Consider the following 16,626-nt stretch of genomic DNA (forward strand, 5'->3'; position numbering starts at 1 on the left):
CTATTTTTTCTGACCCCCAGGATCTGCAAGCCGTGCCAAGGCAGGACTGGTCAAGGTGGACTACAATGAGCAGACAGATGAGGCATCTCTGCTGGGGATGTGGGTGACTCTGTGCCTTTGCCAAGCAATTTCAGATCTCTTCTCCAGCGCTGACCATTTCTGAAGTGATACAGTATTTTTCAATTGCACATAGCTATCATTCTTATAGAATATTTCACTTTGCTCCTAAAATTACTGGGAATTTCGTCTGATGGCAAGATGAGGTATCACAAGAGCAAAAAAAAAAAAGGTGAGGGAGATCTTTACCAAGAAAACAGTCCAAGCACTTTGAAATGTGTGTGAAACATGCTGTCCTTTTGGGCATGGCAGGGCAGCTAGAAGGATGTGGGGATAGATGCGGATCCTGCTTCTGTGGGAGGAGCAGCTGGTGGCTCTCCTGTGTGGGTGCTGTCATGGGACGTGTGCTGACCAGTGGTGCGGGGAGCGAGGGAGAAGGCAGCTCCTCCCTGAAGAGGGGACGCAGTAAGGGCTGGGTGAGTGGTAGTAAGAAAATAAACTTAGTGAGTCAGAAATAGGATTAAAATCAGCTGTGCAAAAAACAAAAAGGCAAACAAAAAACCTCTGTGTTATATAACTCCTAGGAGTTAAATTTTATGTTCCTTTTAGTTGAATGTCCCATCCCACTGTGTTCATTGTTTGACTAACGCTGAGTTTCTGCCAAGGTCGTGATGTGATCTATAGTGCTCTGCAGTCCAAAACCAGACTTGTTTCCAACATAAGAGGAGACACAGGTTTCTTTTTTAAAATTATGCTAATTTTACAGACTTGTTCTGCTTTCCACAGTCCCTTACATAGAAGCTGTTATCTTTCCTGTGGGTGAGCACTCTTGGTCACAGCTGGACACCCATCCCTGCACCTCCTCCATCACCACTTGTAGGGGCAGAGCACTCTAAAAGGCATGCGAATCACCTCTGAATTAATCTGTTGTGACAGCACACAACAGACTGCATTGGCATTCCACAAGGTTAGCAGAGACAAAACTGAACTGCCCTCTCCCCACGGTGCCCCTCTCTCTGGGAGGTGGGTCTCCTACTACTGCGTGTAGCAATACTTCATAAAGGTGCAAAAAAAGTCTCTACTGAGAAAAAGGAATGTAACTTGTATGTTTTTATTACTTTTCTGTTTTGGCAGCAATAGCCACGCTTTTCCCTTGCGAAGGTTCAAATGCCGGCTAAGGTTAGTTGTGAAAAACTCTGGTTCCTTTGTAGAGTCCTCAGTATTTGTCCAGCTGACCCAACAAAATATGTCAGTGTGTTTCAGATGAGTTCCATCAGGATGTCCAGCCTCTCTCAGTGGCTGCTCCTGGCCACTGACAGCAGGCAAGGCTGTCAGACGATAACCGGAATGAAAAAGCAACCCAGCAAAAAATCCTCAATGTGATGAAACCTCCCAAATGAGTTTGCTGCTGGGACAAAATCCTTTGGAAGAGAGGAACCCCCTGTAAGAAAACTTGGTTTTAGAGCAACAGCTTGCCACATGTGTCAGTCCATGCTCTGGCGTGTGCAGACCAGGGCAAGATCCCGGTTGGGATCGCTCTGCTCCAGGGGGCTGGACGGCTCAGCTCCCTGGCTGCTGGCACAGCATGCCAAGCAGGTGTGCAAATGAGGTGTGCATCAGAAGGTCCCTGGGGTGTCACCGGTGTCCCTGGGGTGTCACCCCACCTGCCTGCCCCGATGGCCTCAGTGCATGCGCCTGGCCAGGCACAGTGCAGCTGCCTTCCTGCAGCTCCCATCATCCTCCCCTAGCCCTGGCCAGCCAAGGGAGATGCAAGGATGACATTTAGGCAAGGCTCCCCCTGGCACCATGCCTGTCCATGGCTGTTCTGTGGCAGCTCCTCATGTTCAGATCCTCATGTTCAGACCCAGATTCTTCAGACCCTGCACTTACTTTGGTGTTTGCTCCCAAAACTGCTTTGTTGAGTAAGCCATTGCTCCCTACCAAAATGCAAGCTGCAGACATTGCTCTGCCCTTGCTCTGCAGTGTTTTCAGCTCCTGCTCTCAGTCTGTGGCTTTCAGTTCTTGCTTTCCTCTCTGTGGCTGGAAAGTCATGCACTAACACCATTATCCAAAGAAAGCATTATTTTCCCATCTTTCACAAAGGTAATTTGAGCAATGCAGGCGATGCCAAGCAAGTGGGAGAATGAACAACTGGAATGCAGGCAAGTGTCTGAAGCAAGTAATGCTTTAAGGACAAATCATTGCAGAGAGAAGAAGCTGTTTGGTGAGAACTGTGTGCAAGAATGGAAAAACTAAGCAGATTTCTTTAACTGCCAAACCTAATTCTTAACTCTCCTATGAGCACAACACATACCAAGTGCCCTGGTGACTTGCTCAAAGAGATTTATGTAACATGCACCTAAACCACAAGTCACGTGGCTGGCTTTCCGGTCTTATACTTTTTGATCACGGAGGGGTGAGTGTATTTTAGTTTCCTCAGCCATGCTGCAGCATTTAGCAATGCTGTTTTAAATGACCTTCCACCAACATGGCTCTAAGGTGGCTCAATCAGCAAAACCATAACGCCAACTTCATAGGCTTCAGTGCTGACCCTGCTGGGGGGGAGCAGGCTCTGCCAATGGACAACAGGAGGATCCAGCTCCTGGCCAACACAGTGGGGACACTGCCCCGCGGGCGCAAGCAGGTACGGGGTTGTTCCCATGTGCTGGGAGGGTGGTGGCTCCTTCCAGCCTGGAAAGCCGCTTTCTGCCTGTGCCTGCAGGTACCAGCAGAAAAGTGCCAGTTTCCCCAAGTGACAGCACAGGTTCACAGTGGCTCCTGGTGTCAGGGTGCTAGAAGGATCACCACCAGACACCTTTAGCCTAGCTGGTTTGGGGATTGCAAAAAAATCTTTTCAGCTTCGGCAGTGTGGGAAGCTCTTGAGAGGAGCAAGCAAAGAAGTGTTCTGCCCGCAGGGGCTTGGGCGCATGAAACGCTTTTGCCGCTGAGATCTGCCCTGGCTGTATTTCTTCTCTGTTTACAACAGCACTGCGAGTCAAAATAGGCTCTTGCTGTCCAGGAGTTCCTTTAAACTGCATTTACTTCAGTATAGCAGCCTGGCTGGACTGCCCTTTGTGCTGCAGTGCTGACAGAAAGCACCTGAGTTATTTCCATCTGGCTTTTGGAGTATTTTGCTACAACGGTTGGACTGGTTGGGCTGTCTCTGGCATCCGGGCTTTTCCTCCAGAACAGTATATTTCTGTTTGCAGCTGGAGTTCCACTAAACTCTCTCTTGCTGTTGCTCTAAATTGCCAGGTGAGCAATTCCATCTTTGGTCTATTTGTCTAGCACGAAGGAACCTAAATAGGAAACGTTTGAGACACATTGTAATCTGGAAGTACTATTAGAAAACTGGTACATAGTATCTGTGCACTTAAGGCTTTGTTCAGTAAAGGAAACACACTTAATCCTTTTCTTTGTACAAGTGTGGGGAGATAAAGGAAAGCCAGAGCCAAACTAACCTTGGGAACGCCACTGCTGGGTAGCATCCAGCCCCCACAGCTGCAAAGGAGTAGCCCTTTGTGCAGCAATTGCTGCTGGTGCAAGGGGAAGCTGGCAGTAATGGCTGTGACACTGCTGTGTTTGCTAAAGATGACTTACAACACGGGTATCAGGCCTGACAACTGGTCTGCACAGACCATATGTACCTAATGCTCGCTGGCCTGCAATTAGCTGTTTCACCTGGTGTGCAGTTTATATTACACATGTGGTCTCTCCCTCCTCTTCTTTTCTTTCAACAAGTGAACATATGTTTCTATAGGTGGTCATGCTGTGGCATCATTTTATACTGCTGAAGCCCAAGATGTGTGGCTGCATAGACTACAATCATTTCGGGGATAATGTAATTCCTTATTCGTGTTTCATTTTTATGGGAAAAATCAATGTTTAACACTGATCCTCGCTTTCTCCAGAGAATTCTTCAGGCACAGATCTACCTTCCTTGAAGCAGGAATCCTAGATACTTGTTGCCATGACCATGCACCAATTGGCTCAGAAATGCTGTGCAACTGCCACAAGAAACTGCAGAGAAAATTGTCTGCAGCTACGTTAATTTCTGTGTGCTTTCTGCCTTTTCTGACAAGTGATAACTTTATAAATGCCCACAGATTTTTAGTGGGAAGGTATAAAAGGAAGGTGAGGTCCTAGTATAATAGAGATGTGATTTGGGCGCTTTAGAGATAATAGTTATAGCAGTAATGGGAATGACGGCAATCCCTGCTTTCCAGAATCTTGGAGCCTCACCCATTTCAGCGTTTTGCAGGGCTCCTACTGTTGGAAAGATGCTCTGGTGCTGTGTGCCCATCAGCCTGCCCCAAGAGCAAGAGTGCCTGTGCACCCCTGAGGAGGTAGCAGCCCATGGCACAGGATGGCCACATGCCATGCTGCAGCGCTGGCTGACCCCTTACTCCATGTGGTGCACTGCAGTACAACAAGCTGAATTGTGAAGAAGGAATATTCCTTCTGTTATTTGAAAACACGGGGCTGCTATATAGTGTGTTTTGGGTTGGGTTTTTTTGTATTATTTATTTTTCTTCCTGTTCATTTTGTTTGTTTGTTTTTTTAAGTGTGCAAAATAAGACAAGAGCATTGTTGACATTGCTAGAACCAGTGGAAGGTCCATCTCTGATGCCCTGTTGGATGCAGGGGTTTCTTGAGTGGTTGTGCCTCTTGTCTGCCCCAATTCTGGAGTCCTCAGAAATTACATCTCCAGCACTCCGGGGAAGAGTTTTCTGCTCCAAGCATTTTTGATGTCAGATTCAACCTGAAATTATCACCACTGCACGAGAAAAGCCTTGTGTTTCTTTACTTTATGTTGCCTGGTGGTAGGGCAGCTGTCAATTTTAACTTATTGCAGGGAAGATTGGATAGCTAGTGAGCAGTTTTCTAATGAAGTTGGAACAGGTACTGCATTACCATCTGCCAGTGAGGATGCCCAGATGTTTTCTGGAGGTGAACAACTGAAACAATATCCTGATTTACTAAGAGTACCCATGTTCGTTTTGTTTTAGCTTTATTTTTGGAAACACTAAATTTTGTATTTAAAAAGTTCAGGAAAATAAGAAAAACTGAGCTATAGCCAGTTTTTCAGGGCTTAATTTCCAACATAATAAAAACAAACATGAATTCCTTAATCTTCCTCGTGCCAGTTAATGCAATCCTTCACATCAGAATGTGTTGCAGTTAATACTTTGTCTTACAGCAATATTAGTTAAACATCCTCCGTGGACATTTATGTCAGACCTGTTATGGCTTGAAATTGTTCTCTAACTCACTTGGAAAGGAATGGTAGGGTGAAGGAAGTCTTCTTGGGCAGGAGGGAGCACCTTTTTCCAAGGTTTGTGGACCTGGAGGTCGTTGCTGTTGGCTGCTGAATCCCTGCTGTGCTCGGCTGAGCTTGCCATCAGCATCTAACAGGTGGCTTTGAGCATGATGAGAAGCTGTCTTGAATCCTGGACCATGCTGCTTTTCCTCCCTATCTCAAAGTTTAAGTTCTCATTTGACCGAGGGGGAGGCTGTGTTGGTACAAGCTGGGGGTGGGAAGCCAGCAGCTAGTTTTAGTTTTCTTCTAAACTACTGATTTTAGCCATGTGCCTCAAAGAACCATGAGCCTACTGACCCCTTTTTATTCCCATTTCTAATTACAGCTTGCCTTAGCCAGATCCAGCTCTTTGGGTGACTCCTCCAGGCCACAAAGGTATGATGATATTCCTCTATAATCACTGTTATTTACTTATTCTACATGAAATGTGTGTTTTGGGAATCTTCCCATTTAGCTGCCCTAGTGGGATAAGGGCACAGGGCAAAGAGTGGTACCAGCACCTGGGATGTGCAAGTCAAACTGTTGACATTTAGTCTGAGTAAGGAAAGAGCAAGCACCACCACTGCAACATCTGAAGAAAGGTATGATGACACCCTGCTAGCACAAGGGTGGGCAATGTTTATTTTGGTTGGAAATATGGAGTGCATGAAGTGGCAACCTGGCATTCATTTGGAATTCTGTTCATTCTTCTTACAGACACCTTGTTGCTATATTGAAAAACGATAAAGAGGCATTTGGGTTTGAAATCCAGGTAAGACTTAAATGATAAGCTAATTCATCTAAAAATAAAATATGCTGCAAACTCTCAAGTGTCACATCCTCAAAATTAGGTTAAGACAGCATAAAGCAGAGAAAGGTATCTGCCAGCTCCTCATGAAATCTGAAGAGCTTACAGCAACAACACAGAACTAGGATGCATTTCCAAGTTCGGTTTTGTTTTCACAGCAAAGGTCACAGATGAGGATTTCTGGCCTTCTCACAAGTCAAAGTGTTGAATGTAGGAGAAATCTCATCCAAATCCAAGTATGAGGCAACGGCAATGACTTCTTAGTTCCATAAATGAGTATTTTTAGAAGAATTGTATATGAGACTATTTTAATATAAAGAGACATCCAAAAACCTCTCTCTTAAAAAAATACCTTCTAGTAGCTTTTTACTACCTCCTTTAAGATATATAGGCATACTTATTTTCAAAGTAGATGTATGGTATTGGTATGTTTTTTAATAAATAACTGCTAAGCATCAGTTTTTGAGTGCCAAGTCATATAGGAAGGAGTTCTGTTAGATGTAGAAGTCAGTAAATCATTGCACAGGAAAACCAGAATCTTATCAGGAGCACTGCTAATGGGAGATTTTTGTTCTGTAGATTTTTGTGAGAAAGGTAACTCTCAGATCAGTAAACCTGATAAAATCCTGGTTATGAATAAAAGATAACCTCAGGAATAAAACGATGAAGTTTTGGGAGCAGCGGGTAGTAGCAATGCCAAAGAGCTCTGCCTGCCGGTGGGACCTGCAGGCAGGAGCACGTTTGGAGAGATCCTCCTATGTCACCTCTGTGTTTTGATCACCGTGGCAGCAGGGCATCTTCGGAGTGCTTGCCTGTATCTGTGCACAAAGAGAAAACAGTATTTTTAGTGAAATTAGTGTATTAGGAAAAGCTTAACTTTTTCAAATTTGTTTCTGTGACTAATGAGTGGGTAAGCGTTCAGCTCGTGAACAGTGGAGAGCTTTCAGAAGGGAGGATAATTGAGTCAATTATTGGGCTTTTGTATAAATTGTCAGGGCAGATTTTCATTATATGTGACATTCTGATTAAAAATAATTGTTCTTGGCACATTTTCTTCCTGAACATTCAGCATGAGCAGTTCTCTGGAAAGTCCAGGCTATGCAAAGGCAGCGTTTGTCTGATACTAAGGATTAGCCATTATTTAGAGGCTGTAATTTCATTACTACAAGTTAAAATTAGGCAAACCACAATAAGATGATGTGAAACTTTAGGTCTACCATCTGCAGGGAGCTCATGAGAACTGCAGTGATGGCCAAATGCCAGAGTTTCTCGCGTGTTATCACTTCTTCTACTTCCCACTTGTGGATCAGCGCCTGGGTGCGGCTCCCAAAACACCCAAAGTGCTTGCAGAGTGGACACTCTGGTAGCTGGTCTCTCCCCTCCTCTGCAGCCGTTTAAAAGTTAGGTGTGCCATCCAAAACCACAGCCCAGCCAGCTTCTGCAGTCTAAGAGGAGAAGGCACACATGGGAGGGAAGTCCATTCTCCTGGAGTGCTTCTCTTAGGGCCATCAATCACACCCCAGAGATGCCCGCCTCTCCTGGTGGCTCTTGTGGGGACATCCTGACACCTCTGTCCAGACTCTCCAATTAGGTGTGATGAATCCCACCCTGCTCGTCCCCTCGTATCGCTCAAGCTGGCCCAATCTTTCAGACTGGTAGGTGAGGGTGACCTGCAGCTGCATGTCCTCCGAGACCCTCATGTTTGACTTGGTGTTCTTAATTTATCCAAAAGTTTAATTATTGGTCCAAGGGCTGATATCACTGTGATGGTGTGATTTGGGCAGATAAGCTCTGAACTCAGCCAGCCTTCGTCCCTATTTGTTCCGTACTGATTGAGTAATTTGGGAATCTGACATGACTTCTTATATTGGGGTTAGATGTGGCTGTCAGGTTTTCAGGAAGTTGAGCTTCACTCTTAAATTTTGGTAAGAAGATGTGGCTAAATACTGATACCTGCATGTAACCAAGAAGACATTTCCTGTCTGCAAGATCTGGTCAGGTTGCATTGCCTACTTCTGCATTTTTCTAAATACGTCAGCACTGATAATCGCATGATAGATTTATACTTAGGATTACTTGATGTATATTGAAATGCATAAGTCAATAACAAAAAGCACTTTTGAGACGGTGTGGTGATGTGGGTAATGACTTTAAGAGGCCGAAAGAGCAAAAGTAGGTTCAACTTTTCCTGGTTTTCAGTTGCCCTATTGTGAATAGATCGATCTGGAAGGACCAGTTGGCTTCATGCAGCATTCACAATGAGTAGGAGTCGATCACTTGAAAGCCCGAGTCACATCCTGCCATGCTGTGGCTGAGAACATGAAATATCCTTCCAGAAAGCAATCTGCATCTATGCTAACAGATATTCTTGACTGAAGTTACTGAGTTTTTGATACTGAATAACCAGCTTGCTTTAAAAGCTTGGGGTTTTTTTTTTGCAAAGTCACTCAGGTATCTTTCAGGTGTCTGCTGTTCTCTACCGTAATAATGCAATTTCTAATTGTTAGGTTATAACATTCTGCTGTTTGCACTTGCATGATAATACAGCCTGCTCATCGCAGACTTCTCATTTCAAAAACGTGTAAAAAAGAATATTGATTTTTAAGTTATTTTCATGGCTTTTATATTGGTAACTGTCACTTTGGTATTAACAGACTATAAGATTTCCAAACCAAAATGATTACTCCCTGGAGGTGTGCACTTGTGTCTGCAAAATTCAAGAAGAAAGTCCTGCCTATCTTTCTGGCCTTCAAACTGGTAACTATTCATGTTGTTTTCCTGCTGTGGTGGCCTTACCTTGCTTCCCTCCCACTTAACTTTTGTTGTAGAGCATGTGGAAGGCATGCATGTGCTAATTTTTCTTCTGTGCATCTCTAACAGGTGATATCCTTGCCAGTATCAACGGTGTGAACACTGATGGCTACAGTCACAAGCAAATAGTGGACTTGATAAAGTCTTCAGGGAACTATTTAAGGTAAGCATCTCTCCTTCAAATGGTTTTTAGCTTAAAAGACTCTCCAGCTGCAAGGCAAGAAAGCTTCTGGTGCCCCCCTGCAGTCCTCTGCTGTCTCAGAGGCTGCAGTCGCTGTGAGTCTGTTTGTGCAGAGCCACACTTCTGTTGCATGTGAGGGCTGAAGACAGCCACAGAGGAGAGGGTTCAGCATGTGGGGTGCTCCCTGTCCCCACGTGCAGCTGCTTCCTGAGCACCCCATGGCCCCATGCTCTGCAGTGCGTGGTGGTACATGGCTCAATGCTCCTCTCCACTTCAGTGCCAACATTGCCTGCTCTTCACAGGTTAGAGACTGTCAATGGGGCCATGTTTGTGCGGAAGATGGAGCTCGAGACCAAGCTGCAGCTACTGAAGGTAATGTAATTAATTAGTTGATCTGTTGTTGAATGCAGAGGCCTGTTGTGTTTCACTGCTAATAGAGGTAGGTCCATGGGGCTAGGTGTCCTGGCAGGGGACAAACACCCATGTGTCCCCTGTCACCAGCACCCCAAGCCACAGTCCCTATAGTATTTTCTGTATAGTTTTTTGGTAATATTTTCCCTGACAGTAATTTCTGTAGCTCTCTAAATATTTCCATTTCTGCCTGTGTCTCAGCTGTGCCCAGCTGGTAGGCAAGCTTCCTCCGTAAGAACAGAACAGCGTGTTTTAATATCCTCTGTACTTAGCAGAAAGGGAAGGCAGGCTTTCCCAAGCAGAGCCCAGGCTCTTCAGGGACAGCATGCTGATGGCACCTCTGACTTGTAGAACCTCTCTTCTCCCAGCTGAGTCTGAGGCAGCCAGGCTGGCAATAGGTTTTTGGGTGCCAGTGACCCAGCATGCCTCTCTGCTCACCCCACTGCAGCCACAGCACTGCAGGGGCCAAGGGCTTTCCAAAGCTGGGACTTGGTTGACCTGAGTGAGGGATTTTTCCTTATGGTGACTCTATGCCAAACTCTGCACACAGGAGTATGGTACTTTAAAAAGTTCATTAAAAATTACTCTGGCTAGAATAAGCCTCGTGCCAAATGGGCTAGGCTTGCCAGAGCTGAGCAGCAGGGACAGTTTGCCATGTGTGCCATTGTCTATAAAATGTAAGTCCTGCCACGGGGGCAATTTCATATTTAGCATTTAGCATGTTTAAAACAATGTCTATTTAATTGTCTATTTAATTGGTTTGCACTGCATTTATAACAGTACAGCACCATGTGTTGTAATTCGCTGCATGACACTGATGCTGCAGATGAGCAAGCATTAGTTGTGGGGCTGGAGGGTGAGGAAAGGATGGATTCTTCCCAGCCTTCACTAGTCTGTGGCTGGGGGATGCTGAGGTCAGTGTCTGGCTGTCCAGGCAATATCTTGGTCGTCATCACATCAGCCCAGATGATGGGCAGGGGTGAGGAGATCCGGGTGAGACCTCAATGAGCTCAGTTTCCCCTCCAAGGCTTGTTAAACTGATGGGCACTATGGAGGATGCTTTTGGAAATGGCTACAATGGTTTTAGGCATTGCTCCTTGGCAGACAGCTGTTATTTTCTCTCTGAAGGAGGTAAAACTGACCAGTGGGAGGTAGGGGGCTCTGGGGTCTTGGCTGGTGTGAACAGCTGGGAGAGCTGAGCTTGGAGGCAGTGCTGCTGCTCCCTGTGGGGCTGGGACAAACCCCTGCATGCCCAGTGTGTCCGGTGAGGTGGGAGGCATTGGGAGGCTGGTGTGACTGCAGGCGCCATGCTGGCCTTGCGTGGAACTCTATGTGGCCACATCCCTGGAGCCTGGAGGTGTTTGGAGATGCTGGGACTGACCAGCTGGATGGCTAGTCCAGACATGGCAAGAAAGAACCCAGAGCCAGAGCATTCATCACTGTGCTAATAAGAACACAGCAGCAGGATGCTTCCAACCTGGCCATGGTCAGTACTCCATGGCAAGTCGTTAAGTCTGGTCCCTTGTAAATCTGGATGAAATATCCAGTAAAGTCACCAGAAATTGGCCATTCCTGCCCATACATTTACAGGGAAATCATAAAGCCAAAATCTCAAAATCTGCTGTGAATGGTTCTATTTCAAGAAGGAAGCTTTTACAAAACATCTGGTTCCCAGAAATGCCAAACCTCTGCAACAAGTGTTGCTACGGAGTAAAATAGGGCGTGAGCCTGACCCTGTGCTCTTACATCGGTGTGCTGCAGTGGAAAGGATCTAATTCTGTTTGTCACTGTCTCTAGTGCCTTACTGAAGGGTGTGCCCTGTTGTTGCAAACCCCTGTAACCGCAGTGAGACGGCGATGTGCCTGTGAGTACAAGGCATCACCATAGGCTTGGACATGCAGTTGCACAAGCATCTCTTACATGCAATTTCCTAGGTCTCTGAATTACAAACTTCTAAAACCTACTGTATTCAACATTGTGTAGAGATTGTAAGAGCAGACCTTGGACTAGTTCCCCTCAAAAGCGGTCACTGCTCCTGTTTTGCAGGCTTTCCCACAGGGCATCCCAGTACATTACCACCCTGGTGCTGGGCTGGGGTTTTCATTGTGTGTTTGATTTTTCCAAAGTGAGGGAAAAAAAAAGTGAAAGTGCTGACAGGATTCCCCATGCAGGTCTGGTCAGTTTGGGTGTACAAGTGTGTGATTTGGCAGCCTGTCCGGCTGAACGTCTGAGGTGCAGCAGGTTCAGGCAGGTTACTGGGGAAGTACCTACTGCGACTGTCTCCAGGCAGAGAGGCTCATCAGTTGTTGTTATTTCTTTAACTATTCAATAGTTTGGTTTTACATCAAAAGTTGATCTGCAACAGAGGGAAGGAAAAATATTACTGTGTTGGATGGCATTAGGTTGGATATGCACAGGGTGGTGTTACCCTAACACGAGGCTGGGATGGTTAGCTGGGCTATCCCCACGCTGCACTGCAGGATCCAGGAATGAGGAGCGGGGCGCCCGTTCGTGGCTAGTGGGTTCCAGAGCTGTAGAGGGCTAGAGGAGGGTGGGCTGCAGAGCCTGTCCTGTGCTGGCTGAAGGCAAGCATCACGCTCTACAGATTTCAGACTGCTTCTTTTCGAATCAGATGTGTACAGCACCTCACTGAGCACCCAGGATATGAGTGGACTGTGGAGAAATTTGTTAAACTCCGGGAAAGTTGTCTCTGTGAAAAAAGGGACATAACAAGTGCTGCCTGTAGCACCTGTACTTTCTAAATCGTTTTCTTTACAAGTGTTTTATGCTTGTGCAAACATGTATGAATGACAGAGCCCTCTTCCTCCTCCACAGCAAAGTCTGCAGCAGAAATGGGTGGAGTTGCGCTCTCTGCTCTTACAGGAACAACGCTTGCTGCACGGTACGTCCTTGTTTCCGGGTAGAAAACCGCAGGGCTGATGAGTTCTTCTGTGGAAACAGTGTCTCATCTGTAAAAAGCAATTCTTTAACCTGATTTTCATTTGCTTTCGTTTTCCCCTGCAAACGAAGGCATGGGGCTGCCCCTGGGAAAGCTTTTTTTCTGGGAGTGATAAATTTGGATGTTGCTTGACTAATGCAGACCAAAGGCTCTTTCACATGAGTTCTGGGTTGCAAATATTTTATCCATTCTTATTTGGACTTATCAAGGTTTTTTTTGCTTGTGTTTTTTATGGGTTGTCTAGAGAGTGACTTTGATTCTACATGTGGGGGATGGCAGGGGCAGAGAGCACCCCACAGCTGGGAAACAGCTTCCCTTGAGGGAAAGGGGCTGCTCCCTGCACTGAGATGCTGGGCATGACATTTCCCTGCGCCACTATGGCACATGCATCCTGCTCTCCAGCATTGAGCAGACACCGGTAAATAATGCTCCTCTTTGGCTTCTGCTTTCAGGGGAGGTGAATGACAACGCGCTGCTGGGTGCACTGGAGCTGGAAGAGGCCAGCTTGCTCAGTGGCGGCAGCACGGGAGGACGCCTCTTTCCGGTGAAGCCTCGCTTCTCCAGTGAGAGCAGCTCCCACAGCCGGCTGAGCTCAATGACCGTGGACAGTGAAGACAGCTTCTACCAGAGCTGTGCCTTTGAGGATTCAGCTGCAGAGAGCCTGAGCCGCAAGTCGAGCGTGGATGATGACTGCTTCTTCCCCAGGGATGGAGATGGTGCTCCTGGGAGGTCGTCACTGAGGAGGATCCGCAGTATCAGCCTGGCCAGCAGCGGGTCCATGTCTCCACTCTGGGAGGGCAGCAGCTGCACCAGTACTTTTGGGACCCTCCCGAGGAAAAGCAGGAAACCCAGTGTCCGAAAGAATATTTTGAAGTTCATTCCAGGCCTTCACCGGGCGGTGGAAGAGGAAGAAAGTCGAGTCTGACATTGCGTGTCCATCTTTGATGCTCAGGGCTCTGCACATGGGACTGCTACATGGCCTGGGACCGCAGGCAGCAGCTCAGTGGAGGCACGCAGTGGGTGATGCGTGGTGGCACTGCATGGCAGTCCTCGAGACAACAGTACTGATGATATTTAAAAAGCTCCGGGATTTTTAAGTATTTTAATTCTTAATCAGAGCACACTGTCGACCTCTTCATTAACGTGAAAAATGACTCTGAAATGTGAGAAACCTTTGCAGAACTTCCTCAGCATAGTTTAGTGTTAATAACAGTTTTTAATTGAATGCAACATTGATTGATAGCTATTTATTTCCTGTTACCAAAGTCATAGTCTTCCAAAGGTCTTTAATAAAGCAAATGCTTCTACTAAAACGAGTGACAGGCTCCCCTTAGAAAGAGGCCAGAGGCCAGAGCATATGGCAGAGACAGACCCTGGGCAGTAACATTTTGAAACGAAGGGCAGAGATTTACCCATGGTAAAAAGAAAAAGAAAGGGTGAGCTCCACAACTCAGTTCCCAGTCTCCAAAGCAGGGATCGGTTCTGCTGGACAGCTGAGCTGACAGCACTGATAGATTTACAGAGTAAATGCTGGCTACTGTCAGTTTCTCACTCTTAGCAGCCACTGTATAAACCCTGCAATAAACTGGTTTATTGGTTGTGATTGGACCAGCTGCAATCTCTGCCAGTAGCTGGTTTGGCATGTCTTGCCAAACTTGTCTTGCTCCAGGGATTTGAAGTAGAAAGGAGTCTGCTGAGCATGCACACAGCCCAGGCTCTGTGCATAAGGAGCTGGTGATGTTCATGTGCTTGCTGGTTTGAGCAGCTCCACGTGTTTAGAGCAGGGTGCATCAGTCACTAATGCACCCCTTATAAGCTCTGATGTTGAACGAGTGTAGTGGGGAGCACCAGCAGCATTGAGCAGAGGTGCCAACAGGCTGGTAGCTCTGTGGAGAGAGCACTCCCCAGGGAAAAGCGGTGAGGTGCATATGTCTGTGTGATCTGGGAGGGAGGTAAGGGGGCCGTGGCAGTGACTGCTGTGGGAGGCCGCAGGATGGGCAGCGAGGAGCCAGCAAAGGGTGATGGGTCTCTGCATCTCCTACTTCCCAGCACAGCTCTGCGGTGCCAGCCTTGCTAGAAATAGAGCTTTCTGCAAGGTGTTGGACTGGCAAGAGTCACCGGAGTGTCGGGGTCTCCCTGCACCCCTGGAGGGCATGGTGCTCTGGTTGCCTGGCTGGAATTTTACTGGATTTGAGGACATACTTGTCCACTTATCATGATGTAACGATATAGCTCAGATTGATCTCACCTCTTCAAGGTGAGAGAAGTAAAGGCAGATGATTTTCCCTCAGGGATGAGCAGGATTGCCATGTGCCTGGAGACAGTTGCAGGTTGTACCCTGGGGACCTCCTTAGAGGGTTGTGCCTGGGACATGATCCCTCTGAGGTCCAGGGACCGCAGGAGATGGCCCTGGGGCTGGTGCTTCCACTGCATTGGCAGGAAGGTCATTAGGTGTTCACATTTCTTCACGAGCAGAGACTTCGTCAGTAAGAGTGACTTGATAGCTCATATAAAGTGATTTAATAAATAAGCGCTTAAATGTGAAGAAAAAGAAAAATTGCATTTCCCCCTGAGGCAGCAGGGAAATAGGCTGTTTGCTCAGCCCAAGCAACCTGATTATGTTTTTCAAATACAATTTAAAGAATTTTAAATATAATTTAAATACCTTGTATGAATCATTCATCTTTTGACCCAGCAGACCATGCAGCTGTTTACCACTCGGGTACTGCTGTGGCAGGATTTCCTGGTCTTTTCATAAATCTCAGGCTAAATCCAATAGTTTCCCTCTGAGATGAACCCCAAATAAAAACAACCTGTTCCCAATAGTTCTCTAATTAATGAATGTTGCTAAGCCAGCAGAATCCGTATTGGCGTCTGTAATTTCTCTTAAAAGGATTAAATAGCTGGTAATGCGGCAAGTATCCGGGAAAGCTGAAGGGCAATCAGGAGAACCGCTCACGAGGTTTATACATATGGGAATGATGTTCTGTCTGGGCTGCTGAACCAAACACCTGCAGTTCAGCCTGCGAGCCCTCTGCTATCATTCATCCCCCAGCCCCTGGGCCTGGAGGTGGGCTTTGGTCTGACACCTGCAGGGAGCCAGAGCCAACCTGTCAGCCCAGGCTGGAGCATTTCAGGTGCTGGCCTGGGCTCTGGGGCTCATTTGCTAGACATCATGTTTGTTGCCTGTGATTTTGCTGTCTCAAGATAGAGTTTTACATTTCTTTGCCAGTAACACCAGCTGAAATGAGAGAAAAAATAGGAAATATTATTTTTATTTGGACAAACTGTGGAATTAAATGCAGATGTATGTGTGATCGAAAGCAACTGTGGGCAGAATAACCAGAAAATCTGGTGAAGGCTGTCAAAGGCCCCCAAAGAGAACAAATAGCTTCAGCACTTAGAAAGGAACCTTGAACTTAGTCTCACGTGCAGTTGGGTCGCTTGGCTTCAGGTGCCAGACTGCACTGAGGGAAGAGTGCTCTCCATCACCTGCATGGGGATGTTTCCAGCCAGCCAGAGTCGGCACGCTGCTGCATGTGGCTGTGAGTGGCTGATGGTGGCTTGCTCCTCTCCAGCAGAAGCACTCCTCTCTCTCTACCTGGCCAAGCAGTATTTGGACCCAGGACTGTTGTATGTATTTGTGTCAAAAGACAAAATATCCCTAGCCCAGTATGTCTGATCAGAGGGTTGAAGCTTTCTTCAGTGGTGCTATGGACTCTTCACCTGGGTGAAAGTCAGGGCACTACCAGAGCCAGGCCAGAGCTTTTTCTTTGTTGTGGAGAGCATGGGCTGACTGGTCTGCAGAGACCAATGGAAGCGTGTCAGCCTGACCGGCGCCTGCTTTGCTTTCCCCACCCCCCCCCCCCCCCAGCTCCTGAATTAATGTCTTCTTTTGCTTATTGCAGCTAGTTTGTAGGGATGAAGTGGTAGAGGTGGGGCTTGACAGGGTGCCTTGGTCACAGCCTACATCCTCTGCCTTGATTCATAGAGGAAGGAAAAAAAGGTATTTAAAACACTGTATGAACTCTACTTTCTTAGGCTGCATCTAGAAATTAGTGCAGCTTTGTGGTCCAAAGCAAGATTCCTTTTGGTTTGGA

General features: G+C 46.8%; 1 protein-coding gene across 2 annotated transcripts; it reads left to right on the top strand.

The window, feature by feature from the left end:
• The first annotated feature begins 2,456 nt into the window (after nucleotides 1-2,456).
• On the top strand, nucleotides 2,457-15,349 carry CYTIP (cytohesin 1 interacting protein). 2 transcript variants are annotated; one of them, XM_065671198.1, is made up of 9 exons: nucleotides 2,457-2,701; nucleotides 3,818-3,898; nucleotides 5,703-5,752; nucleotides 6,074-6,128; nucleotides 8,819-8,921; nucleotides 9,045-9,138; nucleotides 9,459-9,528; nucleotides 12,403-12,469; nucleotides 12,979-15,349. In XM_065671198.1, exons 1-9 carry the CDS (start codon nucleotides 2,546-2,548, stop codon nucleotides 13,449-13,451), a joined length of 1,149 nt encoding a protein of 382 aa, XP_065527270.1. In that variant the 5' UTR covers nucleotides 2,457-2,545; the 3' UTR covers nucleotides 13,452-15,349. The 2 variants fall into 2 exon arrangements, with proteins under 2 accessions (XP_065527270.1, XP_065527272.1); XM_065671200.1 differs by lacking the exon at nucleotides 3,818-3,898 and having other exon boundaries at nucleotides 2,460-2,701.
• The last annotated feature ends 1,277 nt before the right edge of the window (nucleotides 15,350-16,626 follow it).

This window comes from Lathamus discolor, chromosome 3 (assembly GCF_037157495.1).
Source record: "Lathamus discolor isolate bLatDis1 chromosome 3, bLatDis1.hap1, whole genome shotgun sequence".
NCBI lineage: Eukaryota > Metazoa > Chordata > Aves > Psittaciformes > Psittacidae > Lathamus > Lathamus discolor.